General features: G+C 46.9%; 1 protein-coding gene across 2 annotated transcripts in view; it reads left to right on the plus strand.

The window, feature by feature from the left end:
• Nucleotides 1-280: 280 nt before the first annotated feature.
• Nucleotides 281-27,803, plus strand: part of VCAN (versican) — an 88,268-nt gene continuing 60,745 nt past the window's right edge. The window contains exons 1-6 of one of the 2 annotated variants that reach the window (XM_040986000.1): nt 281-596; nt 8,937-9,012; nt 11,714-12,088; nt 14,915-15,089; nt 15,184-15,311; nt 23,504-23,797. In XM_040986000.1, the coding sequence (XP_040841934.1) occupies nt 8,943-9,012; nt 11,714-12,088; nt 14,915-15,089; nt 15,184-15,311; nt 23,504-23,797 (1,042 nt within the window). In that variant the 5' untranslated portion in view covers nt 281-596; nt 8,937-8,942. Of the gene's footprint in view, nt 597-8,509; nt 9,013-11,713; nt 12,089-14,914; nt 15,090-15,183; nt 15,312-23,503; nt 23,798-27,803 lie in introns of those variants that run through there. The other variant, XM_040986003.1, reaches the window with a different exon arrangement.

Here is a 27,803-nt window from a genome sequence, read left to right on the forward strand (position 1 = left end):
GTCGTCGACTGGGGAGCGGTCTGTCCTCAAGGCGATTGGTACTCGCGGTGGGAGAAGAGACGCGGGGCGGTGGGAGTGCCAGTGAGGAGGCAGGCGGTCCCTACCGCAGGCGCAGGGCGCTGCCTCTCCGCCCCTCCGCCCGCTCTCCCAGCCCCAGCTCTTAGGAGTGGCTGAAGCTGCCCAGAGCTTCTGGAAGCTGAATGAACCCTCCTCCTCTCCCTCCTCCTCTTCTCCCTCCTCCTCTCCGCCGAGTCTCCTCCTTGGAGCTGACGGTACAGTGATATAATGATGATGGGTGTCACAACCCGCATTTGAACTTGCAGGCGAGCTGCCCCGAGCCCTTCTGGGGGAAGAACTTCAGGCGTGCAGGCGCACCCGCCGCGAACCTACCCGGGACCGAGATCGGCGGCCAGCCTCGCATCCTCCCTCCTTGTCCGGCACCTTCCCGCGCCCTCTGCACAGCACCGGCACCGCAACGCGACACCGGTCCCCAGGCCACCGCGCTTCCTATGTGACCCGCCCGGGCAACACCGCTGAGCCCGTTCGCTCTCAGCTGCGAATCTCTCCCGTAAACTGCCTCGAGCCTCCAGTTAAAGGTAATGCCTCTTTTGTTCCTCCTTGGGGGAAAAAAGAAGAAAGAAAACTTAGAGTCCCAAACCCGCGAGTTTGGAGCAAAGAAATACAATGCAATTGGTAGAAGGCTTTAATTAAGTCGAAGAGCACTAGCTGCAAGGCGAAATTCAGAATATGCGTGCACTTAAAAAAAAAACGCAGGTAACTTTTGGAGCGGCTCTGGAGCGGGCCGGACCGGGAGGAGCTCCGGGCTCCGGCAGACCCAGACAAAGAAGCCCGGGCGGGTAGGGGTAGAGGACTAACGGAATGGGGGGGAGGGGTGGTGAGGCAGTTGTGGAGGAATCCTCGGGAAGCTGTGAGGTCCTGAGCTGCAGAGAAGACAGGAGTCCCCGGAACCTCGGTGGTGGTTTTTTTTTTTTTGTTAACCTGCTCGAGGCAGAAGTTTGAATGGGCGCTCTCGAGACTTGCCAGCATCCGAGCCGGTGTAGGCGCGGTGGCCGCGGGGCAGGCCACCTGGTTTGCGAGGTGGAGAGACCCCCCAGCGTGTGGTCAGCGCCGGGCGGGCGTTCCTTGAAAGCCACTGGCGGGTAGGTGCTGACAGTGCGCCCCGGGGCCACTGCAGCCCAGGCTTGCGCGGACTTGGCCCCTTCGGCCCCAGGACAACCAGGGAGAAGACCTGGCCAGAGAGGTGCAGAGGCCCCGGGGCTGGATCGCTTTGGCCAACTTGGGGGGCTGTCACGGCTCGGTCCCGGCGCCCCGAGTTCTTTTGTCCTGTGCGCTCGCTGCGCCTGGGGGCCGGTGGGGAAGGAGCAGGGAATGGGGGTGGGGTTGCTAGAGCGCCGCGGAGGTCTGGGAGGTGCCTAGGCGGGAAAGGCTTACTCTGGCCCAGCAGTGATGTGCAAGAAACGTTTTCTGTCCCCAAGAGCGAATAGGGCTGCCGCTCGCGTGTGCGCCGCAAACCCCGCGCCCAGAGCGCTCTCCAGACAAAGGTGGCGCGGCCACCGGAATATGGAGCCTTGGGACCAGTCCTTTTTCGCCTGGACCAAGGCTACTCCTCCGTGTCCCCTCCCCCTCCCAGGGCAGAGCTCCGGTTGAGCAACTTCACTGGCGGTTGCTTTGCCGAGGGTCAGCCTGCGGTGCACCAGGGTCCCCAAGGGCGGAGGTGGTAAGGAGGCCCGCGGGACTGGAGAGTCCCACGGCCTTAGTGGGGAGCGGGCGCCGCGGAGCGCACGGACTGGTGTTACTCCTTTGCGTTGTGTGTCACTGGGCTGTGGGGGCGGTCAGGGAGCAGTAGAGTAGGGTAGAAAGCCTAAACTCTGCTCTGGGATGGAGCTGCGCCGTGGCGAGACCTGCCCGCCCCGCGGAGGTCGGCGCAGTCTGACGAGGCGTGGGGCACCCCCGCCACAGTGCGGCTGCCTGGGGCTCCGGCTCACACCGGTGTCCCCCCTTCTCGGTCTCCATCTTCTCCCAGCCCCTCTCGCTGCACCCCCTCCCCCCACGCTGACAAATGAATGGCTGGGGTGGGATCCCTGCCTTCTCCCGGGCGCGGGGGCGGGGCGAAGGAGGCGGTTGGGTAGCGCTCCTCCGGATCTGCCCCGGACCCCAGGGCTGCAGTCTGCGGAGCCCAGATGTCTAGGAATGGGGCGCTCTGCTGCGGTTGTGGGCGCCCCCTGATGGAGAAATGCAGTGCCGGTGGAAGCCAGCGAGCGAAAGGCTTTCCCTACCCTGTGCGGCCAGGACCGGAGGCATCCTTCGGTTCCGTTTTCCGAATCTTCCCTGTAAACCTAGGAGGCTGGATAGCTGGGGATCTGGGAACCTGGGTGGAAATGAGGCCGCGCCCTCCCGCAGCGGGCAGGGGCGCAAGCGCTCCCAGGGGATGGAGGGGCGCACGCCGACTGCCCCAGACACTTCCAGGCTTAGAGGAAGGTCTGGAGGTGGCTGGGAGGGGCGCGATCTTCACGTGCAAGCGTGTACGTCTTTTATTAAGGTCACACGAAACTGCCTCCCTTTGGCGAATTTTACCAAAGTCCATGCCCCTGGAACCCAATGCTAGGGCCCCGCCCCAGGACATTGCAAAATAAGGGCCCCTAAATCAATGGTCGAACTTTCCCAACTCCCGGACGCAGGATGGGGAGTCGTGGAAACCCAGGCGAGGCGGGTTCCGGGAAGGAGAGCGAAGAAAAGGAAGGCAGGGAAAATAGGGCAGATGTCGCCACCCGCTGGGAAGCCAGCAAACACTAGCTTCTGGATTTCGCGTCCTGTTTAAATACGAGAGCCCAGGAACTCTCAGTCTCGGGAACCGTGGTAGGGAGTGGAGAGAGGGATGGCGAAGGAGGGCAGGGACTGGTGGGCGTAGGGGGCTCCCGTCCAGCCCTCCCGGAGTGCGGAGGAATCGCAGCGGCGGCCACGGAGCGCGGTTCAGCAGCCGCCACGTGGGCCGCGCGTCAGCTCCGGGCCGGAGGGTGTGCCTGCCCAAGACCCGAGACAGTGGCAACACCGCCTGGCCCTGCCGCGGCCAGGGTCCCCGGCTGCTGAAGCCAGGGGGGTGGGACAAGCCTGGGCGGAGCCTGGCCGGGCGGGGCCGGGCTGAGCTCGGAGCCCTGTGGTCACCGCCCACCCGGCCTCGGGAGCCCGCGTGGCTGGGGCGGGAGCCCGCGTGGCTGGGGCGGACCTGGCTTCCAAGGAGAAGGCGCAGTGCTCCTGCTAACAGGCTCTCTCTCTCTCTCTCTCTCTCTCTCTCTCTCTCTCTCTCTCTCGCCTGGGGTACGGGGAAGGGGGAGAGTGAAAATTTACTACAGGGATGACGTTATCTTCTACTCCATAAAATAGTGACAATTAAAATGTGCTCAACTCGGGCTGAGACCTTTTTTTTTTCCCCGCCAATTGCAAGCTTGATCATCTCGAATTGTCACAGTGTTCATTTCGGAGGGTAGAAGGTTGACTCAGGGCGGCCCTGATGAGTTGCGTAGGTCTCCATCCTGATCCTGCTGGTGGGTGGCAGAGCCCAAGGTGCTGGAGCCCTCGCTGCTGCCCCCCAGAGTGGTCGTTAACAGGAAGCTGGATGGACAGCTGACGGACTGGATCACAGACAACATCAGATTGCTTGGGGCAAAGCTGCGGCTTCATCCGCTGTGCCCCAACACTGCCCCCACTTCTGTGGCTTCTTTGCTTCTTTCTTGGAACCGGCTTTTCATGAACTCCCTGTCACCACCTCCAGTTGATCTGTTCTTTTCCTCCTGTCTCTTTGTAAAAACCCCACATTGTTGTAAAGTGTGAGAATATTCTTACCAAGTTCCAAAGCAGATATTGTGTGTTTAGTATAGAAATAGTGGTTCCCAGCATTCGGGAGCGTGTTAAAGAGTCCAGTGCCTGCGTTCTAGGCCCCCTTGCCCTGGGCCTTCTTGCCCCCTGCCCTGGGCCTTCTTGCCCCCTCCCCTGGGCCTTCTTGCCCCCTGCCCTGGGCCTTCTTGCCCCCTGCCCTGGGCCTTCTTGTCCCCTGCCCTGGGCCTTCTTGTCCCCTGCCCTGGACCTTCTTGCCAGTGCATAGCCTGGCGGGAAGTGGGGAGGGCAGCAGGTGTAGACTCAGTGCTTGAGTCCTTGTTGTCCATCTGGGAGATCTGGATGGAGCTGCAGGCTTGTGGTGTCGGCTTGGTCCAGCCTCAGCTATAGGGAGCTTTCTCAATCTCCGCTCCCCTTTCTTTCTCACTGCCTGTAACTAAGCAGGTAATTATAAACCTTAGTGATTGAAAGGAGCAGCAAAGGAAGCAACAGTTAGGTTGGGGGACAGGATCATTTTGCAGTGGAGGTGCTGTGTGGCTGCGGATGTCAGAGCAACTAGTCTGGTCTCAAAGAGTCTGGCTTCAGACTTGTGAGTAAAGAAAGAAATATTTTGTTCATGTCCCCACTACTTCTGCAAGATGTTCCAGTAGATTCCAAAGTGATTGAACAATGACTTCCTCTAGCAGGAAACCTTCAGCCCTTAATCTTGTGGGTGGTAGAAAGAGGGATGTATCTTAGTCGCTTAGGCTTTACAGAAGAGTTCAAACAATTTTTTCTTACTGGATGAAAAGAAAGGTTTTTTTAAAGTTCATCATAAGTATTTCTTGCTTTTAAAAATGAAGAATTCTAGACTTATGTGTGTTTACAGACAAGTTTCTCTCTCTCTCTCTCTCTCTCTCTCTCTCTCTCTCTCTCTCTCTCTCTCACACACACACACACACACAGTGAAGCAGGATAGGCCTTGTGTTCCAGGATTCCTGTGTATGTGCATACGGGTCAGTTGGGCTTGGGTAGGGTCTACAAAGCTAACTCAAAGCGATAGATGATTAAAGATATAGCCCTCTTTTCCTGCTTGCCTTACACTGTTGTGCTTGAGTGCTTTCTGGTTAATGATTGGGCACTCAGCAGCCATCACCACCCTGAGCACTGAGAAAACGTGTGGTTGTTGGATGGATCTGTAGGTTAGCAGAAAGCACAAAACATGTGCTCTCTCTGACTTGGAATCAGAACAAGCACAAGGCAGAGATAAACGTCTTGCCAGGCTCCATTTGGGTTACTGACTTTTTACCTGTTTCCTCTTTTCCTCATGTAGTCTAGATGTGATATATATATATATTTCATGGTTTTAAGGCGCTGCTAAGTTCTGAGCACTCTGTGTGCCAGCAACGGCTGCAATTCACCAATGGGCACAAAGATTCTTTGTGTAATGCGTTCACCAGTTATAGTTCCTGAAACTCCCCTGGATAGACCCATCATTTATAAAAGGACACAAATGTAGGTTTGTGTTTATATTTGTTTCTATTTCTGTATCCACAGACATCCTATTTCATTCTTTTAAGGGTTTTAGGAGGTGTTTATGCTGATAGAATAAGATTACATGCAATGACATGCATATAATAAGTCATATGGTAGGAGATATATTAATCTTTTTCATATGAAATGACTGATCTAATATTACCAGAGGCACAGTAGAATAAGTACCAGGCTTGGCATCAAAATTTGAGCTGGACTCAACAGCTGAAAAAGCTAAGACACCACTTCTGGACTTCTGGTGTCACAATCTTTTAAGTGAGTCCGTATTTGCAAAGACCAAAAGAATGAATATGAAATACAAGGAATGTTTTTGATGGATAGAAGAAATCATAGGATTTTTTTTTAAATAAGGGTAGAGAAATCTATTCTAAGCTAAGTACAAAACCCAGTAGCCAAATCAGAAAACATTGGCAGGCCTGAACGAATGACAATACGCCATTTACATCTGTCCAGTCTCCCATATGGCTTGTGGAGGCCCAAATACTCAGGGCATCATTTGCTCCGCCAAGGGAGCTGAGCTGGAAGCAAAGAAGCCAGGATTAAGCATTCTGAAACCCTGAGCGGGGGCTTCCCAGTGCTGAATGCCCACCCTAGAGCTGATAACTTGATAGATTAAAAGAAAGAAAGAAAAGAAAAGAGAGAAAAGAAAAGATAGCCCTGCCTAAAAGAAAGATCGCCCTGTTTTCTGTTACTCACAGGTAGCGTCAGAGAGAACCATAAGCGTCTTTCAGTTCTTTGAGAAGTTGCTCAGCCTCGTTCATCATTAAAGAAACAGTAATTAAAACACCCACGATATGCTGTAGCCTAGACAGTTGTTGTCTCAGGTAACTAATGAGCAGACTGGTAGAGAAAACTGCTGTGTCTAAGTCCTTAAGTCACCCCCAGCTCAGCTGGGTTCCCCCAAGATCAAGGAAGAATACTAAGTACCTGCCCAACAGTACCTTGGCTTCCTTTCTAGGAGGCAGTCCATTCCTGAGCGGCCCTTATCCTCCCTCAGACACTTCGTGGGGACAGGCGTCCTGGTGCCCTTGGGTCATCTGTCTATTCAAAGTCGCAGGCAGCTGTATCTCAATAGTCTGTTGACTTTTTCCTCTCCTTGACTTCACTGGCACAGAAGGCTAAATATAGAGGCCGGCTCTCCTATCTCCCAGGACTTTCCATGCAGACGGGCTGCTTAGCACTCAGAGTTGGTGTTTACAAGACTAGACACAGGGGCTGGGAGTAGTGCTCCAAATGGAGAAAGAGGTTTTGCAATGTTTCTCAGTGAATCACATCGAATGCCGGAGACAGACAGTACATCTGAACAGCCCAGGACTTGAGTATGACTTTAAGAACATTAAAGCAGAATGGATGTCCATGGGCTCTAAGGAAGAGGCAACGACACAGTGAAAGTCAAGAAAATCAAAGGGGGTATTTACTAAAGAGAGAAATTATTTTCTTCAATGAAGGAGTTTGAAACCTAGATAAATAAAGGACCGTGAGTGGACAGGAAATAGTTAGAAGGCTATGTGGGGCAATAATGGACCCAGTGGGAGAGGCCACTGCTAGGTTGGTCCTGGTTGGCAATGGGCCAGCTGCAGGTAGGGCCTTAGCATGTCAGATTTTCTGGCTTCTCAAAAGAAGTTACAGTTTTGGGACTTAGTGTGAGCATTGTAAAATTTTAACTTGCAGTGACTTAGCCAATTATATTTATACATCTTATTCAAAGTATTAAAATTGTGAGCAATCTCTTGCTTATATTTGTAATTCCCTGGTTTCCTTCCTTAGTGTTTAATAAGCAGATGTCCTGGGGCAGGTCATGAGAATACTGGTTATACCTATGCAAATGGAGAACTGCTTTCTCCCATCCCTAAAAAAATAAGGTACTTTAATAAGCATTAAGTGTGGCATGAAGAGTTAGACTTTGGAGCATGTGCCTTGGGTAACCTTCTTGGGTTTTGTGAAGAGAGTTGACACTCTTGATAGTGACAGACATCACCTGTTACTAGGTCACGGTAGATGCTCAGCTGGCCTGATGAAAACATTTGTTGTATGTGACTTACGCCTACTTGCTTATGCTCCTAAGGGGCTGTGGTACAAAGTGTGTTCTGAGCAGGAAAGGAAGGCATTGACAAGTGCCATACATTTCATCTAGGTTTGTTCCTTTAGGGTCTGAACCCGACACTTTGGAGATATTGCAGACATTACTAAGTTGGGTGAAATAACAGTTCTACATTCTATGGATGAGAGCAACCTTATCTTTTCTGATCACTTCTCATTAGCTGTAGTTATACACTGGTGAATACAAAATTTTTATAACTGCTTACTAAACATCCATCACAACAATGTCCAGCGAAGAAAACGCAGCAATATCTTCCATTTTTCTCTTATTGTGGTGAGTACATTTTACACAGGAGTCTCTTTTAAACTCCAGCAGCAGAGATTCCTTCACATGTCCTTGGCCAAAGTTGTACCATTTACCCTTCTCAAACTAACCAATCCCTGATAAAGGAAATAGGATTGTCAGGATTATCCCCTGGGACTGAGCAGGTCTCCTCTAAAGTACTTGGCTTCACAGAGAAGGGTAGACACTAGTATCAAACTAGAGTTTGTTAAACAGTAGAAGGAGAGTTGACTGTTAAGAAACCATCCAACAATGGCCATTGTAGAATAGTTGTAAAACTGTTGAAGAAGGGCACAACTATGGAGACCAAATAATCTTCTGCCGACCTTCTGAGGTTGGCTCTGATTTCTAAATGGCCCCTGACACTGGTACTTATCCTCTTCATAATTGCAGCTTCACAAAAATTCTAGCTAGAAGGGACTGGTCTGAGACCCAGATGGCTCAACATCTTCCCTGAAGTTGCACAATAATTTAGTGGTACTGCCAAGGCACTACTTCTTGACTGAGGACAGGGTATTTTCTTTCATTCTTTACTCTTGAGCTGTTGGAACTGTTGGAACTGCTTTAAGACTCATAGCAAGCCCTTATTTCTTTTGTAATTAACAGCTCCTTGTAATATGTTTATTTTGTTTGCTCAGCCAGCTAGACCTCCAATGGAGTCTGTGCAGGCCTTTGAAAGCCTGCAGAGGCCCATGTTCTTTGAGTGTTGTGGGTCCCTTCCCGCCTCACCTGTGATGAGGGTTTCGTTCTCTCAGCATCTCTCACTGACACTCCATCTTCCCCATCTTCGTCTTCTCTGGCTCCAGCCATGACAGTGTCCTGTTTCTGAGGAGACCTTTTATTCACCCCTGGACCTTTGTGCCCATTCCTTACGTAGGCTTTGGTCTCTGTAGTTCTTCCTGTGGCCCATTCAGATGTGGCTATTACACATGTCTATATTGTCATATATTTGGAATTATTTTTGTAACTATGGCATCAGGTGAGAGTTATACCAGTAATTATTAACGTGTTGAGACAACTCCTGTTACAAGATTCCTCCTGGTTTGACAATCAAAGAGGAACTTTCTCTGTACTCTTAGTTCATACAAAGCACAAATAACAGGTTATTTGTTTTGACCTCCCAGAAGCATGAATGCTTGTGATTTACTTTGTGTGTTTTCATTTCTAGGACAAGATGTTGATAAATATAAAAAGCATCTTATGGATGTGCTCAGCCATGATAGCAACTCATGCCCTACGTCAAGGTGAGCATGATAACACTTTCTGGTGCTAATTGCAATGAAAGCCTCAGTAGGGTGGGAGGGAATGACAGCATGAACCACCAGGATAGAGTTAAGTAACTACTCAGTGCTGACAACTTTGAGTGTAAGTATTGCTGATGTGAAACCAGTGGGTTTTAGTGGATGGGACAGCTGTCTGTCTGTGTCTCTCCTTCTGTAATTCTGCCTTTTAAATAAGTGAAAATAAACCTTTTTTACAAACAGTGTTCTTAAGTAAGTGAATCAGAGCCAGATAGTGAATAGAATGCCAAAGGGTCAAATGGACTTTCAGATGACTTTGGCCTATGCAGAAAGACTCAGAAATGGCACTGAGCGTATTTTAGAATTCTGACTTTATCACTGAAGATTCACAAACACAAAAGCGAGTCTCAAGTTTGAAGAGCATCAAGGAGATAGAGAGAAGGGTACAGCCCGGGGCTGGCCCCTGCTCCCCTTCCTTCTTTGCTTTTTTTCTTCTTTTTTAAATAACTGGGGAAATACACATGGGCTATTTTTTTTAAGCTTTAGATTTTGTAGCTACCTGGTGGGAATTCTAGGGTGAGACAAGTTCCGTATTCAATGTAGCTATTCAAGGAACTTGGTCAAAGAACCTGAAGCCCAACACTGCCCTGAGCCTCTAGGCTCTGTTCTGTTCAGTGTCCGTCTCCAAGCTCACGGTCACCTTGTACTTCAGGTCCCAGACTTTGACCTTTCCTGGGTTTCCACCTGTACTTCCTGTTACTCGAAGTAGATGAAATACCTTCTCCTGTTCTCTGTGGTTCTGCTTCAATTCATTCTTCAAGATTCAGACTTTAAGTATCATTTTTTATATCATCAATCTGTCCATTCCCCATCTATCCATCTGTCCATGTATGTATCTGTCCATCATCTACACATCAATCTCATATCCATCCATCCATCCATCCATCCATCCATCCATCCACCGGTCCATCCATCCATCCATCGACCTATTCTTCCATTCATCCATCTTTCTAGCTGTCCCCTCCCCGTTGCAACCCATTCACTTATTTACCTACTAATGATGTTTTCCAAGTACCTTCTTTTGCCAGGTGTAATACCATTGGATGAATCATGCTTTATTCTGACTTTCATAAAAATCAGTGTTGAATTTATTTGAATTGGATGATAAGCAAGTAAACAAAAAACCTGGGGACTTGAGAAGAATGAAGATGAAGGAGAGTGGCTGGACTGAGGAGACTTCTCTGAGAAAGTGACATTTAAACTGAGATGAGAAAGCTGTGCAGAAGCCAGTCAACTAAATCTGGCCCCAAGTCAGAAAGAAATGTCATGGAGTGACAGGAAAGTCACTGTCATTGGAGACAAGTGACCGCAGAAGAGAGGAGATATGGGCAGAGAGATATGCAAAGGCCAGCTCATATAAATAACAGCATCTACGCCTTTGGTGGGACACCCCATAGATTAGGAGTTGTGCTTAGGGCTCAGCATTAATTCATTGACTGCATGTTGCACAGAGGAATAGGCGCTGAAGGCAAAGTTGCTTGCACAACACCCCTCACCCAGTGCATAGCAGAGCAGGTGGCTGGGCCAAGGCTGTGTGCTCTTCACCAGCATGTTACCTTATTTCTCCATATTGTTGCTGTAGACTTTAGGAAGGGCTAGACTTTATCCCAGTTACAATAACAACCCCTGAAGAATTGCAGAATATAAAAGATAAGAATTGATAAAAGTTTTTAAAATTTCATGTTGGTTGCTTTACTCATATTTGCCTGCAGGCATGCAGGAGTAGCAGCAAGTTGGTCGTTGTTCTTGGGGTAGCCTGAGCAACATGAAATGGATAGCTTGTGTCTGGGGGTGGCATGGAGATGGAGGACTCAGCCCTGTGAGTGGAATGGTGGGTACGGTAAGGACATTAGAGGAGACAAGAATGAGGGATGCTTGAGGTGGCTCCTCTTCTCTCCCACGTAGGAGACCCAGAAGAAGCTCCTGGCTTCTGGCTTCGGATTGACTCAGCTCCCACCATTGCGCTTACTCGGGGAGTGAAACAGCCCATAGAAGATGTTTCTGTCTGTCTCTCCTTCTGTCTGGAACTCTGTCTTTCCAATGAGAATAATAAATAATTCTTTAAAAACAAAAGCAGTTACTTTTAAAATGAGTACCATACTTCGGTACATGGAAATGAGCACTGTTCATTGCTGTCTTTTTTTAAATGAAACACTTAAGTTGTGTGCCTTTCTCTTTATGCACAATGATTCCATTTACTTTACTTTCAATCATTTACAATTACCAAACTGGCTCCCTTCCCATTTTTTTTTAAGATGCATTTGTGTTTATTTGAAAGGCAGATTTACAGAGAGAAGGGAGAGAGAGAGAAAGAGTGAGAGAGATCTTCCATCCACTGGTTCAGTCCCCAGATGGCCACAACGACCAGAGCTGGACTGGTACAAGGCCAGGAGCATCCAGCTTCCCATGGGTCTCCCACGTAGACGCAGGACCCAAGCATCTGGACCATCTTCTGCTGCCCCAGGAGCATTAGCAGGAAGCTGGATCATAAGTGAAGCAGCTAGGACTTGAACTGGTGCCCATATGGGATTACCCACACTACAGACAATGGCTTAGCCTACTATGCCACAGTGCTGGCCCAGTCTCACATATTTGCCAGTAGGTTTTCTGGGGGCTGCTAATCTTTGTCTTCTTTTTCCTACAGTCAAAGTGGAAAACAGCCCCCCTGTCAGGGGCTCCCTGTCAGGAAGAGTCAGCTTACCTTGTCACTTCTCAACCATGCCCACCTTACCACCCACTGACAACGCCAGTGAATTTCTCCGCATCAAATGGTCCAAGATTGAAGTGGACAAAAGTGGGAAAGATTTGAAGGAGACTACTGTTCTGGTGGCACAGAATGGGAGCATCAAGATTGGGCAGGACTACAAGGGGAGAGTGTCAGTGCCTACCCACCCCGAGGATGTGGGCGACGCCTCCCTCACCATGGTCAAACTGCGGGCCAGTGACGCTGGCCTGTACCGCTGTGACGTCATGTACGGGATTGAAGACACCCAAGAAAGCGTGTCACTGGCAGTGGACGGTAAGGCTTGGCGACTCCACACAGAGGCAGCCTGGCGTGACTCCAGGACTGTTGTTCAGGGTTTCCGCAGTGAGGGAGAGTGTGCATCTGCCCCACATGCCAGAGCTTTCACCAGAAATACTCCTAGCGTGAAGGCAGGTGACTGACTCGGGGCGGTCAGTTCATTGACTCAATATACTAAAGTGCAGTGGGGTATCCTGAAAGTAACGAATGCCCCAAAACATGGAAGAGTCTGGTAAGCACAGTGGTGCTGCTGAAAGCAGTCGGAGAGGACTCTTCACGGGGATAAAAGCTCATGTCAATGCTTCCACAAGTCCGTGTGCACACAGACATGCACATAGTACTGAGACACATCAGTATTTGATCTCTTCTTTTTTCCCCATTCTCTTAGTATGATTACTAAAAGATTTAGGTTTACTTTTAAGAAATGTAAATTTTATCTTCACTCACATTGAAGAAAAAAGATACTTAGTAAATACCATGGTGCATATCAAAATATCTTAAAAAGAAGGCAAGGACTCAGTAAATACTTGGCTTGGATCAAAACAAGCCCCAGTGAAGAGTGTTCAGGTTAATCGATCATTGTAATCCACTGAATTTGCAATGAGACATTTTAGTTTTGTCCTTCTTGTGGTGGTGGTTTACGTGTCACTTGAATTTAAGTTGGGAAACAAAGCAAAGAAAAATTGCTTTAATTGGGTACACCCGTCATGCCATAGAGCTTGGAAGCAGTGCTTTCTGGCAAGTTATTAAGCAAAACTGCTAACCCAGACATGATGGAACAGATTTTCTTCTAACCCTCCATTTCCCTATAAAACATTTACCTTTCAGAAATACACACAAAGGGTTTTATTAAAACCCTTTCTTGTGTAGCCAAAAGGAAATGCTTTGAATTTCAGTTGCAACAAATTAACCTTCTGAGCATCTTTCTCCATTTGGCTCCAGCGGCTGCCTTCTGCAGACCTGTTGTCACCACGTGCAGGTATCCTCGGAATCCTCTGGGCGCTTTGAGCCTTTTCATCATTCATTGTACTTAGCCTGCAAGCTGCCCTCTTGTTCTCTCTCTTTTTTCCTCATGTATATCATTTTAAAAATCCCCAAAGGAGTTTAACAACTCCTTGCAATTTTTCGTCATTACAGAATTAGCAGTGGATTTGCCCCTTGCCCCTTCTGAAACAAGGAAAATCCTCCACTTAATCCCCTTAGCCGCATGTGGTCTTCAAATTATTGCGACAGTTGTGGATATTTAGACAGACTGATGTCCCCTACCTTGGTCATGAAGGCCCCTTTGAGGGCCATTACTGCCAATCTTAAGAGCATGTGGAAGATTTTTAATTACCAAGAAGACTATTGAAAGCTCTGATGAACCTAACACTAATGTACAACTGTTCAAATAACCAGTTAAGCCCAAGAGATCATTGTATGCTGCCTTGTCCTGACCAGTCAGTGCTGTCCGTACTTCCTGCTGCTTTCAGAGAGATCCCGAAAAAGTGCAAATTGACATCAGATAATTTCTGTTTCTCATGGAACAGTCTTTTTTCTGAGTTGCAGAAAAAGGGAAAGGGGAATGGGAGAGTGAGTAGTGCAACTTGTGAGCTTGAGTAGTTCTTGGCATTCACCTTGGTCCTAGGCGCTTGCCTCTGGTGACCACTGTTGCCTAGCAGGTGCCTCCTGGGCACACACCTGCCTTGAAAGAGGAACACATTCCAGGGCATCCCAAGAACCAGAGTCAGGCTGTGGCAGAAAGACTGTTGTCAATCCCCAGAAATGAGTAGGAGGAGCAAGAGAAAAGTGGTTGGTAGTGTAGAGACAGCAGCTCATTCCCGATGACAAGAGCAGGTGATCTAGAATGTCAGGATGCTCAAGGAAGTCTCTCATGAGCCCCACTGGCCATGATTTCTATATCACAGAGGCGTCATTCACATATTAGTTGGCTGCCACCGATGGATTGTAGAAATGAGTCATGATAATTACTCCAGTTTAAAATGGAAGCTCTCCTGTTGGAACAGGGAGAGAAAACCAAACCTCCACTCCCCTGTTGTTATTTCCTTGTCTCTGGGTTCCTTGAGCCCAGCCACACAGCTCAAAACCACCACTAAGAGATCTTGAGGCAAGCACCAGGCTGCCTGGCTTCGACTCTGGGAGGTCTGGAGAAGTTCATTTCAGGCCTTGTTTAGGGTAAAAAATGTACAACATGTGGGTAATCCATAGTAACTTGCCCAGCATTAAGAACTCCTTATAATTTGATCTTCAGACCAATCGGATTTCACTTTTTGGGGAAGGACCTGAAGGCTCATGTGTGTGACTAGGGCACAAAAGAGGAATTAGAACAAATCTTCCTGCTCACCCCAAGCCAGTGACAACAGTTTCTGAAAGTGAATATCTTGGTGTTTTCATCTGGAGGAAGTACATTTGTAAATATTTTCATGGGACCAGTGAACAAGTAGACAGTGGGAAGGGCCCCGGGTGAAGTTCTGGAGTCAGTGAGGTTGGTCCAATGGTCTCCTGCCCTTTTTCTGCCTTCCGCAGAGCCTACTTGTTCCTTGGGTTGCACAGGGTTCCGGGGTTGTCTCACTATTTCCTCTAGTGCTGACTGCCATTCACTCCTTGGGATTGCCGACTGGTTCCCGTTGACTTCTTGGTAAACGTTTCTTGTTAACTTTACATGTTAACCAGCAAATCCTGGCCAGGATCAGGTCAGAGAGGAAAAGTCAGAAACTGTTATGGGTTACCAGCTAATTTGACATAACGTCCCCAAGAGGAGCTGTGCACCGTGCAGCAGCTGCTTGGAGCCTGCCTCGTAATTGTTGCTTGTTGCCTCTGCAGGGGTTGTATTTCACTACAGGGCGGCCAGTAGCAGGTACACGCTGAACTTCGAGGCAGCTCAGAAGGCCTGTGTGGAGATCGGGGCAGTCATAGCCACTCCGGAGCAGCTCCTGGCTGCCTATGAAGACGGCTTTGAGCAGTGTGATGCAGGCTGGCTCTCTGATCAGACTGTCAGGTGAGAGAGCTGGGGCTGCAGGCTGCTTTAAGTCCATGCTTGGGAAGTGAGTTGAGTCACTTACTAGCCGCCTATTTCCCCGCCCTCCCCCCAGATACCCGATCCGGACTCCCCGGGAAGGCTGCTATGGAGACATGATGGGGAAGGAGGGGGTCAGGACCTATGGCTTCCGTGCACCCCACGAGACCTATGATGTGTACTGCTATGTGGATCAACTGGACGGTAAGGTGTTTTAGGTTTCTCTCGCTTCTTCTGCACTGAGAACATTCCAGAACTACCAGCGGCATGTTGGAGTAGAGCAGGTCTACATGTTGATTGGGAGCAGCAGCATTTTGGCTAGAAGACTGTATGATTTTGTGGTAAAATGAGCCCTAATTAAAGTGGCAGGGCTGGAGCAGTGTGTAAGCGGTTGTGCAGGTTAGGAAGGTCTTTAGTTAATGCCAGGCTTCCCAACAGCCGTGCTGCTCTTGGCCGGCTCCCAGCGCACATTTAGAGCCTTAAGAATAGCAGGCTGTGAGGGCGGTACCTATTCCAGCAAGGACTTCAGGTAAAAATCCTGAACACACACCAGGGAGAACACGATAAACAAACACTGCAAGCTCAACTCAGCAACCATGTAGACTAGTACAGGTGCTATGCCTGCGTTTCTCCCCCGGCATGCCCTGCATGCAGTCCTTCAGGTGCATGACGTTGAAGACGCCTGCTGTGGGGCAGATCCTGTGCTGGTGGTCCAGGCTATCTGGAGACTTTCTGATAAGCCCCTGTTTTAAAGGTGCTTGGAGTGTGTGTGTTATTTTCTCATGTACCTGAATTAAAGTCTTGAAGTCAACTTTGAATTCAGTGGTACTGATGTTATCTAAAGGGCGCCATGAAGTTTTATTATAAAAACACTGCGAAGAAAAATGTCTGTGATCTCTGCTTTTGTGTTAGCAAGTTTCTTAGGAACCTCACTGCAGATAGAGCAACATTAAATGGAGTTACAATTTGAATGTTGGCTGAGTACTCAGAAAAACTGCAAGTTTGTTGATGTGTCCAATGGGGAGGTTGGACCAGATAGTTTCTGCGGGCCTTTCCTACAGTTCAGTTCCGTGATTCTGTTGTCTGTGATTTGAATAAATAACCTGACAACTGGAAGATCGCCGATATAGGCAGCTTACCTTACCCTACTTCCTAGACTAGATGTGAGGAGAGGCCTAATTTCCAGAAGGCTCTTTGAATTCCTCAGCATTATTATCACTGTTGCCTAAGACTTCCATCACTATTGTCCAAACTTCGGACACTAATTACCTTCGTACTTGTGTAGAGGAAACGGACCACGAGTGATGACTGTGCAATGGCTGCCGTAGAGGAAAGTAGAGGTTTCTTTTCTCTGTTTTCTTACAGATTTTTTTTTGACAAGAGGACTTGATAGAGCTGAACCAGAGATTTTTTTTTTTTTTAAGATTTATCTTTATCAGAAAGTCGGATCCATAAAGAGAAGGCAAGACAGAGAGAAAGGTCTTCCATCTTCTGGTTCAATTCCTAAGTGACCACAATGGCTGGAGCTGAGCCAACCCGAAGCCGGGAGCCAGGAGTTTCTTCTGGGTCTTCCATGTGGGTGCAGGGTCCTAAGGCATTGGGCCGTCCTCTGCTGCTTTCCCAGGTCACAAGCTGGATGGGGAACGGGACCGCCAGGATGAAAACCAGCGCCCATGTGGGATTCTGGGGCGTGCAAAGCGAGGACTTCAGCCACCAGGCTACTGTGCCAGGTCCTCTTTGATTGCTTTTTAATTTTAGTGGAATTTATAATGTGCAATCTACAGAATCCTTTATCAATGAGGGTTACTTAACAATTAGTGATCTGTCTTTACTGGGCTTATTCAATTCAAAAGCTCCACTTGAGAGGCAGGTGTTTAACCTGCCTTGGGTGCCTGCATTCCATATCAGAGTGCCTTGCTGGTTTGAATCTTGCCTTTTCCTCTTCCGGTCGAACTTCCTGGTAATGCACAGACTGGGAGGCAACAGAGGATGGCTCAAGTCCTTGGGTCCCTGCCACCCAGTCGGGAGAACCAGATGGAGTTCAGGCGCCGATCTTCAGGTTTGGCTGTTGTTGGCATGTGGGGAGTGAATAGTGGATGGCAGATTCTCTGTGCCTTTCAAAAACAAAGTAAAAACAAACAAACAAACAAAAAACCCCAAAACAAAGAGCAAACAAAAAGCCCTAGAAGCAAATACAGTACAAAACACGCATCCCATATCATTTTGATTCGGTTCCTGCCACCCACTTAGGAAACTTGGATTGGGTTCCTGGTACCTGGCTTCAACCCAAGCCATTGTGGATATTCAGGGGAACAAAAAGGCAAGCTGGATCTATTTCTGTGTGTGTCTTTAAAAATGGAAAAGAAGAATGCAAAAAACCCGGTGCCAGCTGGAAGTGCTTTTTGAATACTGTGGTTTAACTGATAATTAAAATATTGACTCTGGAACTTGTCTTTGTGGCACTGCACATAAAGCTGCCACCTGCAATGCCAGCATCCCCTGTGGGAATCAGTTCCTGTTCCAGCTGCTCTGCTTCCACTGCAGCTCTCTGCTAATGGCTTGGGAAAAGCATCAGAGGATGACCCAAGTGCTTGAACCACTGCAAGCCATGGGGGAGACCTGGAAGGAGATTCTGACTCATGGCTCCAGCCTGGTCCTGCTCCAGTGACTGCAGTCATCTGGGAAGTGAACCAACAGATGAAAGCTCGCTCTCTCTCTCTCTCCCTCCCGCACGCCCAGGGGTGTGTGTGTGTGTGTGTGTGTGTGTGTGTGTGTGTGTGTGTGTGTATGATGCTAACTGAATATGTTGACTCTGGCTTTCAGGACTCCTGTCCAGTAAGCTGAGGTTGGTGCCAGAGGCATTGAAAATGTTGGATTTATTTCCTAGAACTTGTGGCATCCTAGGTCACAGGTGATGTTGGAGCATCTGCTGGAGGCTTTGTGGGAACCAGGAGTCAGGGGCTCCATCCAAATCTCCCTCATTAGTGACAGGGGCCAAGCACATGGACCATCTTCTGTTATTTCCCAGGCACGTTGGCAGAGACTAGCTGTCACGGGAGCTGGCACACTAATGGGGGATTCCCATGTCATCACAGGTGGTAGCTTACCCCGTGAGCCACAGTTCTGGCCCTCAAGTTATTTGTCTTTGAAATGTTGGGTGATGAAGCTAAGACCACTGAGGGTGACCAGAGAGAGCCTGCAGGTAGTACCTGTGCAAGACCATGTCCTTCTTTGGGACAGTGACATGAGGAGGCTGAGCAGGAAGTGGAATGAGGGCGGAGGCTGTTGTTTGCATTATTTAATGTAATTGTCATGAACAACTGGCCAGGCACTTAACAATTCTTTTTTTTTTTAATATTTATTTATTTTTATTTGAAAGGCATATTTACAGAAAGAAAGAGATACAGAAAGATCTTCTATCTGCTGGTTCATTCCCCAAGTGGCCACAACGGCCAAAGCTGAACAATCCGAAGCCAGGAGCTTCTTGTTGGTCTCCCATGTAGATGCAGGGTCCCAAGGCTTTGGGCCATCCTCCTCTGCCTGCCCAGGCCAAAGCTGGATGGGAAGTGGGCCTGCCGGGACACAAACCAGCACCACATGGGATCCCAGTGCATGCAAGGAGAGTGGCTGCTGAGCCATTGCACCCCTCTCCCCTTACCAACTCTTCCCCTCAAAAAAATTCTTGCACATGAGAAATTTGGGATAAAGAAAGGCTGAGTGATTGGATTCACCTTTTCTCCTGCTCACTGCAGTAACTTACAGACCCATCAAAGATTCCCCAGAGGAGCTGGAAGCAGCCAACAGTGTGCAGAATCCCCTAAAAGCTCCCCAGATCTCTGATTTCTCTGTAATCCATGCTGAAGAGATGCCTGCACTAAGTGCTGGCTGCTTCTAGGTGAAGTGGAGGCTGATTTTCCACTGTTTGAGGAGCTGCCAGGCTGGTCTTCAGAGTGGCTGCACCGTTCTGCATAGGCCAGCAGTACACTGGTCACTGGTCATGAAGATTTGCCTCTGTGTTTTCCTCCAAGAATTTTGTAAGCTAGGGTTATTTTATTTTGAACCATTTTGTATGTAAGGTGAGGCAGGGTTAAAATGAGTTATTTTACATGTGATTATTCATTTATCTTTGAACCATTTGTTGAAAACAGCTCCACAGAATGGGATTGGTGTCCTGCTTATAATCGGTTGACAGGAGAGGGGTTGATTTCTGGACTGTCTGTCCTGGCCCACTGACCTCTGTGTTTGGGCTCTGCCAGCATGCTGCTGTCTGCACAACTCCTGCTTTGTACTAAATGCTAAAATTGCTAAGTATCAGACCTCCAGATGCACCCTGGGTTTTTTTTTTTTAATTGTTTTAATTATTCATGCTCTTCGAGTTCTCACTCTAGATGGAAGCTCTGTTGCACTGGCTGTCTCGGTCGCCTGGGGGAGCACGTCAGTGATTCGGCCTTCAGCTAATTACTGAACATGGGATATTTTTCTGTCATTTTGTATTTTAATGTTTAGTCATTTTCAGAGAGTTAGTATTGCATTTTGGGGGGTTACATTTAGTCCCAAATATTTCATTTTTGTAATGCAAATGTAAATTTTTTTTATTGTTTACAAAAAAAGTCAACTGTTTTTGTATATTGACACTGTTGAATTTATTAGTTGTAGTAAATTTTAGTGGTTGTATTAGGATTTTCTATATGGCATCTTTCTCTTTGTAAGCATAGCTTATATAAATATCTTGGCCTAAACTCCTTGAAGCATTTGGCAATCACTTGCTTTAAGGTCTTGATGTCAAGAGTTCCTGGAGCTCTGATTCGGAAGAGTGTCTTTGGAATACAGCATACATTTACTTCCCAGCCTGAAAAGCAAAAATCTCCCAGCAAGGCCAGGTCTCCTGTGTTGACCTGGGGCCATGCTGTGTCTGTCCAACCAGATAACACTTCTAATCTCTTAGATAGTTTGAAGACTCTAAAACCTAGGGACGTTTCAGAACCTGTTTCACGCTAATTAAAATCTACTGCTCTATCAAAGAAAAAGAATGAATACAGACACCATAAAATCTGCAAAATAGCTGAAATTGTAGCGGGGGCTCCCTGTGCTTATAAACCCTTCAGATGTCTTACCCGAGGTGGTGTGGAATGACATACTTCCTTTTCAAATGAATGTGATCCAGGTTCAAGGATGTTAACTCACTATCACAGTAGACCAGTGATAATTCTGTAATGGTCGTCTAGAGGTTAAAGCTGTCAAAATCCACCTCTTCAAGCCACAGGACACTTGCACTTGGGGCTGAGACAAATGAGGGAACTGGGAGGTGCCAATTTTGCTCTCTAGGCTCATTGCTCACTGATGGGAGATGCTACCAGCCTATTGCTGACTCCGGTCTACAGTAAAGTTCGGCTGGCCTCTCCAGAGGTTTTCCACTGCTCACAGGTTAACCCCCATGCAGTTATAGCACTAAAGTTAAGGGAAGTGACATGTTTTGGTGATATCTACAAGGCTCTTTTTTTTTTTTTTTAAGATTTGTTTATTTATTACAAAGTCAGATATACAGAGAGGAGGAGAGACAGAGAGGAAGATCTTCCGTCCGATGATTCACTCCCCAAGTGAGCACAACGGCCGATGCTATGCCGATCCGAAGCCAGGATCCAGGAACTTCTTCCGGGTCTCCCACACAGGTGCAGGGTCCCAAAGCTTTGGGCTGTCCTCGACTGCTTTCTTAGGCCACAAGCAGGGAGCTGGATGGGAAGTGGAGCTGCCGGGCGCCCATATGGGATCCCGGGGTGTTCAAGGCGAGGACTTAAGCCACTAGGCCCCGCCGCCGGGCCCATCTACAAGGCTCTTATAGGTCAGCCCGCTTTGTTTGCGAGCTACTGACCAAGCAGGCACTGCTAGCTGGTGGAGGCTGTGGTGGTAGATACTTAACCTCAGCCTCTACCATTTTGGTCTTGTGTGTGTAGATGTGCACAAAGCTGGGAGGGACAGAGGGAGGAAAGGGAGAGAGAAGAAATCTTGGGATAAGTGTAGAAGCCCAACACTTCAAACGCAGGATCATGTTGAGTCGTTCCTGCGCTGCTGCTTCCAGTATTCTCTGGCTCCACCATGTGGGTGCTAGAAGCTCATTACACGCCACCGCGTCCAGCTCACTTAGCACATCTATGTGTGCATGCTTGCCATTTTGACCCCCAGAGCAAGGAAATGTGGAAATATTTACAAATCTTGAACTTTCACAGTAAAAACAAACAAACCAGGGAGATCTGTTCCAATCATGGGCAGGGGGATTCCTGATGAGTTTATAAAAGCTGACTTTTCAGACCAAACAGTTCAGGATGCTAGGGTTGGGAGCACAAATGAACAGAGGATACATAAACATTTATCATAGCACCCAGCATATAGTCAGCCTTTGAGAACTCTGGTGAGCTCTCGGCTTTGACTAGGCCAAGCACAGCCCTGGGCAGTTTCCCCAGTTGTGCAAGAACTGCTCTAGGAGAGAAAGATCATCTCCTGGCTCCTGAAGTCAGGTTCTGGAAGTTTTGGTGAATGACTCCTGCGTGGACAACCTGGCCTGAACACTGTTGTTCAATGTCTTGATGCGTTTTCCTCATTGGCTGTTTCAGTCTGCGTCATTTTTGAGTTTGCCAAGAAGTGGCTTTTCCATTTAGCCATCAGAAGTGTGGAGAAAGAACGAGCCTGGCGCACTCTCCGGGGACTCCTCCTTGGAGAGTTCTCGTGGCGCTCAGGCTCGTGCTCAGGTGAGGTTATTGTTTGGACGGTCTCCAGGCAGCCTGGTCTCCCCAGCAGTATTCTCCTGGCTGTTTTGGAACATCCCTTGAAAGTTGAAATAACAGAACTAACTCAAGGCCATAAGAATTTAACTGGGCTTTTAAAGGAAATGTGGCTTGAGATCCGTCTGGATGTGTAGATGATTTTGTGTGTGAAATCCTGTTGTATTTTATATACACACTTACATGAGGGTATGGATATATGCGTCCATGAAGCCTTACTTAGAGCAACTAAAGTGACTTGACACTTTATCCAAAGCCTGGTGTTATTCGCGTGGCCACCCAGCCCAGAGAGTGTGTCATGCCGCCATGGTCGCATCTGTTATGGAGTCAGAGACTGGCCTCTGTAAGATGGAAAGCGAACCCCTAGTTGCTACACGGATGAGCTGTTCGTGTTTTAGCTTACTCGTTATCTTGCTCTTTATTGTCCTGTCTGCTCTATTTGTCTTAGTATCCTCTGATTCTGCCTTTTCTTTTCAGTCACTTGTGTTCGTATGTGAAACGCATTGCTGGATTTGAGTTGGATGTAGTTCGGCAAATTGGTGCACTCATTACCTAAGTAAAATTGCAGTGTAACAAGCTCTGGAATTATAATATGTGATTGTAGCATATTACATGATAATAACTGTGTGCTCTGCTAATGACTCAGCCTTACCGTGTCCATCAATCAGTAACCACGTTTGATCCGGGACAGACCACCTGCTACCACTCATGATAGCTTCACGAGAATTCGAAACAACAAGCCCGCCCCTCCCACTTTGCCCTGGACATATTCTAGAGCATTCTCTGCTGGACAGAGCCTAAACTAAAGACTTCCTCCCGAGGCACTGTGCCTCGAGGATGCTTGGCTGGAGCTGATTTTCGGCCCTGTGCTCCTGCCCAAGCCACAACCTGCATAACAACCATTATGATAGTGGAAGACTATGCCCGAATCCAGGAACTAGAATCCCAAAACCTTCTCATCTCCAAGTTCCGGGAGGTTTGCTGGTTTCGTTGGTGGACTTACTGTGATTTGTCCATCTTGTTGCTGGTATTACATAAGAAGGGAATTGAGAGAACTCCTAGTTGATTTAGGATAAAGTATGACAGCCTTGGTGGTGTTTCTGTACAACTCCTTCTGTCCTTCATGCGGCGTCAGTAAGCACATTACATCTTTCATTAAAGAGAAAGCCCCTTCCCGGATGGAAGTCCCACACAGTTCCTTGGAAAGCTTTGACTACTTTAGAGAACTTCTTGTGGCTTATTAAATGATAATTTCTATAACCTATGGAAATGCATGCAGCTAAGTGAGTAGCAAGTGACAATTTGAAATCCATGAATGTTTTTTCACACTTCACAGTTTCTGTGAAACTAATGAACCCCTCCCCTATATGCTTGGGTTTAAAAATTTTTGCACCAAACAAAGCTTATCTTTTAAATTAATATTACGTAAACTGTGTGGAGTACCCTCATAAATGCATATGTGTGTGTTTATGTCTATGCGCATGCATAGAAACATGAAACTTTCTGACATGCTGTTCATTATCTGTTAATAATATCTCTTGTAAGTTTAACAGTCATTGTGTTTGTTACTTCCCATGAGTCGGAACACTCAGCGTGGTTTTTCTCCTTTTCTCATTCCAGGTGATGTAGTACACATCACTGCTCCCCAGAAGTTCACCTTTGAAGAGGCGGAAGAGGAGTGTAGGCACCAGTACGACAGGCTGGCGACAGTGGGGGAGCTACAGGCGGCCTGGAGGAATGGGTTTGACCAGTGCGATTATGGGTGGCTGTTGGATGCCAGCGTGCGTCACCCCGTGACTGTGGCCAGGGCCCAGTGTGGAGGTGGTCTGCTTGGGGTGAGAACCCTGTATCGTTTTGAGAACCAGACAGGCTTCCCTCCCCCCGATAGCAGATTTGATGCCTACTGCTTTAAACGTAAGTGTTTAATACCTTTTTTAAAATTACAGACTTAAATACTTAGAAGGCATGCATTGATATCTAGCTAGCCATTGGAATAGAGTCCGTGTCTTGCAGTGTGCACATGAACTGGGGGCTTGCAAAAGCCAGTACACTCAGCAGCAACACTGGGTGAAAATAAGAGGAAATTTGACAAATGAATTTTTAGAGAGGAAGATGAAACAGTCAGGTCAGAGTTGTAACTGCCCTGTTGTACCCAGAATCATGGCACATGTTACTGAGTGGTTCTTTTTAATTACCTTGTTGTCCTTGGATGTTGCTTCATTGTGGTGTTATAATACTAGAGGTGACCATGGCTGACTTCAACCCTTGAATTCTGTCTTACCTTTAATCTCACTTTGTCTTTGAAATGGGAAACCATTCAAATGTCAGTAATTGCAGGTGAGTACTTGGAGCTGACCCTGATAATCATAATGGTCTTTTTCATATAACAAGTAATGATGCTATTGATAAAAATATCCTCATATCTTGCTGTATTTCAAGCTATGAAAATATGTGCCTCCTTGTGAGTAGCTCAGTATTGAAGTAACTGAAGTACAGTTGTAGCATAGATGAGCTGTTTTCAATTATGCTTGATAATGAATATTAGTTTTACAGGAGATTTCCAAATGTTTATAATGTAAGTATTTTGATTTTCAGGTATCTTTATTGTAGTAACATTTAGCATGTAACATGATACCATAAAATTCTTAAACACGCCATTACACTTGAGTCTCTTTGCAAGGTTTGTAGTAGAGTCTACAGTGTGCTGGCTAACTCCTGATCCCCCAGTGTCGTAGGGGACCTTGCTTGTGTCCAAGATAGGGTAATGTCATTTTGAAAAGTAGCAAATGTTTCCAATATATCTTGTTCTAGCAGCACCTAGTTAACAGTTAAGGGGAGTAGAAAGCACCCTTGTTTATTAAGTAATTGGTTTCTGAAATGAAATCTGTGGGCATTTGTCATCAGAGAAAGACACAGTGCAACCAGCATTACAATGAATGGTAGTGGACCAGGAAGGTTGGAGTCCCCGCCGTTCTGTCTCTTTCAGCTCATGTGCCTTGGCTATGGGACCATGGACTCAACTCTGCATGTCATAGCCGTGGGCTGTGTGGTCATTTGAGTCAAGATGGCTGAGCCCTGTAGGTCATAGGAAATGCTGATTTTTGTTCTCAGACTTCGAAACAGTACACAGAATCTTGGTCATGTTCAGGAAAAGGAGCAGCAAGAGTAACAAAGTTCTGAGCCAAGTGTAGGCAGACACATGTTCCTTAAACCAGACACATGTTCCTTAAACCAGACACATGTTCCTTTAAACCAGGTGCATGTTCTTTTAAACCAGACACATGCTCTTTAAACCGGATTCTCACAGCACTGACTTTAAAATTCAAGCTGAAAGCTCAGTATTATACATTTAATGATCGATAAGATCAAATGACGATTTTGGATTGACCTGGGGCAGGGATGAAGGGTAAAATCAGAGAAATGATAGCCTCACTATGTTAGGGATTAAATTTTCTTGTGTTTGTTTTAAAAACTGGCACCCAAAAACTTTTAAACAATGATGTTTTTTTCTTTGTAAATGTAAAATGGAAACCAGGTCAGTCTTTAGTCTCCAAGCTGTTATTTAGAAATTTCAACCTGATGCGTTTGCTTATTTAAAAGCACTTACACAAATGCATGAAACAATGATATACTTAGATTCAAACAGAATAAGGTCCTACTGATAATTTAGCTAAATTACAAAAAGATTTGAAGATTTAGGCATACATTTTTCTCTCTAATTCATTTAAATATATATAATTTGGAAATATAATGCACTGATATTTGGGTTTTTTCCCCCATTAAAACTTGAGTCTAGATTCCTGATCGTTTCTTTTCTACCTAAGCCTCCACTATACTGAGAATTCACTCAGCAAATAAAATGTTAAGAAACTTTAGACCAGGGCCTGTGTGGCTTAAGCTGCTGCTGCTAGTATTCCATATCAGCATGCTGGTTTAGGTTCCAGCAGCTCCATTTGTGGTCCAGCTTTCTTCCAATGTGCCTGAGAAAGCAGCAGAAGATAATCCAAGTACTTGGACCCTGGCCACTCAGTGTGGGAGACCAGGGTGGAGTTCCTGGCTGCTAGCTTCAGCCAGGCCCAGATCCCACTGTTGTAGCCATTTGGGGAGTGAACCAGTAGGTAGAAGATTTCTCTTCATCTGTCTTTCCCTTTCTGGCTGTCTCTCTGTTTCAGATAAACAAATCTTTAAAAAAGAAGAAAGTTTAGGCAATAACTTAATTTTCTAAACTGTGCATGATGCTAACAGCGTCCCCCTTTTTAGTTCACTTGACAGGGATCTTCTTAATATATATTTCTAAAGGAAAGATTTACAAAATATTCTCCAAATGAGTTGGCTGGTTCCACCTTCCGCACATAGTCAGGTAGTGACTAACTTTTGGAGGGTGTCCTTTTAGAGATTGTGGTCTAAGCTTACTCCCAAAAGTATCTCAAAGGTGCACAGCTGGCTGGCTGAGTAGAGGAATTTGAGACAATAACCATATTTTTCTTGTTTACCAAATATAGAAAGTAGTTTTTATAGCCACTTGGTGAATGAACAATGCCAGGCCTTACTTTATTAAAATTCTCTTTCCTTATAAAGTTACAGAAGAGAACAAATGCCTGGTAAGAGAGACAGTTGGCATCTTGTCAAATGGACTCAAGGATAGAAAGATGTAGCCTTTCCTTATGCGTTTTCCCTTGATGATTAAATCATTTCCCTTTTAATTCTTCTTTACCTCACCAAGCAAGATCTGCGGCTCCTGGGGAGTTTGTTTTGAAAGATCATCCCATACATCCCAGACTGACATGACTCCCTAACTCCAACACTGCATCGGAGCTGGAGCCCACCTTTCCTCCTTGGGTTGGAGGCTAGCATCTGAAAGATGGACATTTCTGTTGTTGAGTACAAGTGTGTAGTAGTCCCTTCCATGCTTGCTCCAGCAGAAACAATTATCTTGTTTTTGTAATTTCAATCTCCCATTTCGAACATTCACTGTTTTTCCCATGCCTTGCTTTGATTAAATTGGCAACCAGCAGTAGTGGTGCAGAGAAGGTTAAATTACTTCCCATCACTTCCTCTGCTGTCTTGTGTATCTATTCGTTTTTAAATCGGCCTGACCTCTCAAGCTATAGTCAGTCTGTTATCTGTTCTGTGTCCTAGATCACACACCGGCCTTAATTGTGTGCCAGAAGTAATTCTTCCCTCATTGATGTTTCCAACATGTTTCCTGCCTGCTGAAGTTGAATCTGTTAGCATTCAGTCACTCATAAAACTTTTAAAAGTTGAAATTCAAATTCAGTTCCCACAACTGTGAACCCAGAATCAGCTGCTTAGATATCTGCCCCACTTGCAACTTCTTCCCCCGTGGATATTTTTACATGTCACATTGAATGCAGGAGAACCAGTTTAAACTGGTCCTTCCTTTAAAATGTGGACAGCATGGATCTGAGCCAAATCCACTGTCAGGCTGCTAATAGGAGTTTTATTTTATTAGGAAGATGTGCCTCATGTCCCCTAGCAGCAGCACGGAGAAGATAGTTGATAGGACATAAAATGCCATGAGCTCCGTGATGGAAAGCATCTGCATGGCGGGCAGCTGCAAAGTCTGGAAGGGCCCCTGTGGGAGAGCCGCGATGCCGACTCGCCTTGGCTTCCTTGTCGTGGAGCTGAGGAAACGCTGGTGGTTTTCCAAGTCCAGGACTTCTCTGTGTGCTCCCACCTTCTGGAAGGACACTTTTAGAATGAGCTGGAATTGTGCTTTTATTTCTATTATGGACCATTGCCATGGTGGTGCATATTCCTTAGCAATCTCTTGGTAGATATTTGTGCTTTTAAAAATTATTTCCTTTTTTGGAAAGGCTGCAACAAATGGCACAGATGATCAGATACATTGAGTTATGATGGAAATCAGCTGTTTGCGAAAAAGCTGCCCAAACCCAAA

Source organism: Ochotona curzoniae, unplaced genomic scaffold, assembly GCF_017591425.1.
Source record: "Ochotona curzoniae isolate NIBS_2020 unplaced genomic scaffold, NIBS_Ocur_1.0 contig_4501, whole genome shotgun sequence".
Taxonomy (NCBI): domain Eukaryota; kingdom Metazoa; phylum Chordata; class Mammalia; order Lagomorpha; family Ochotonidae; genus Ochotona; species Ochotona curzoniae.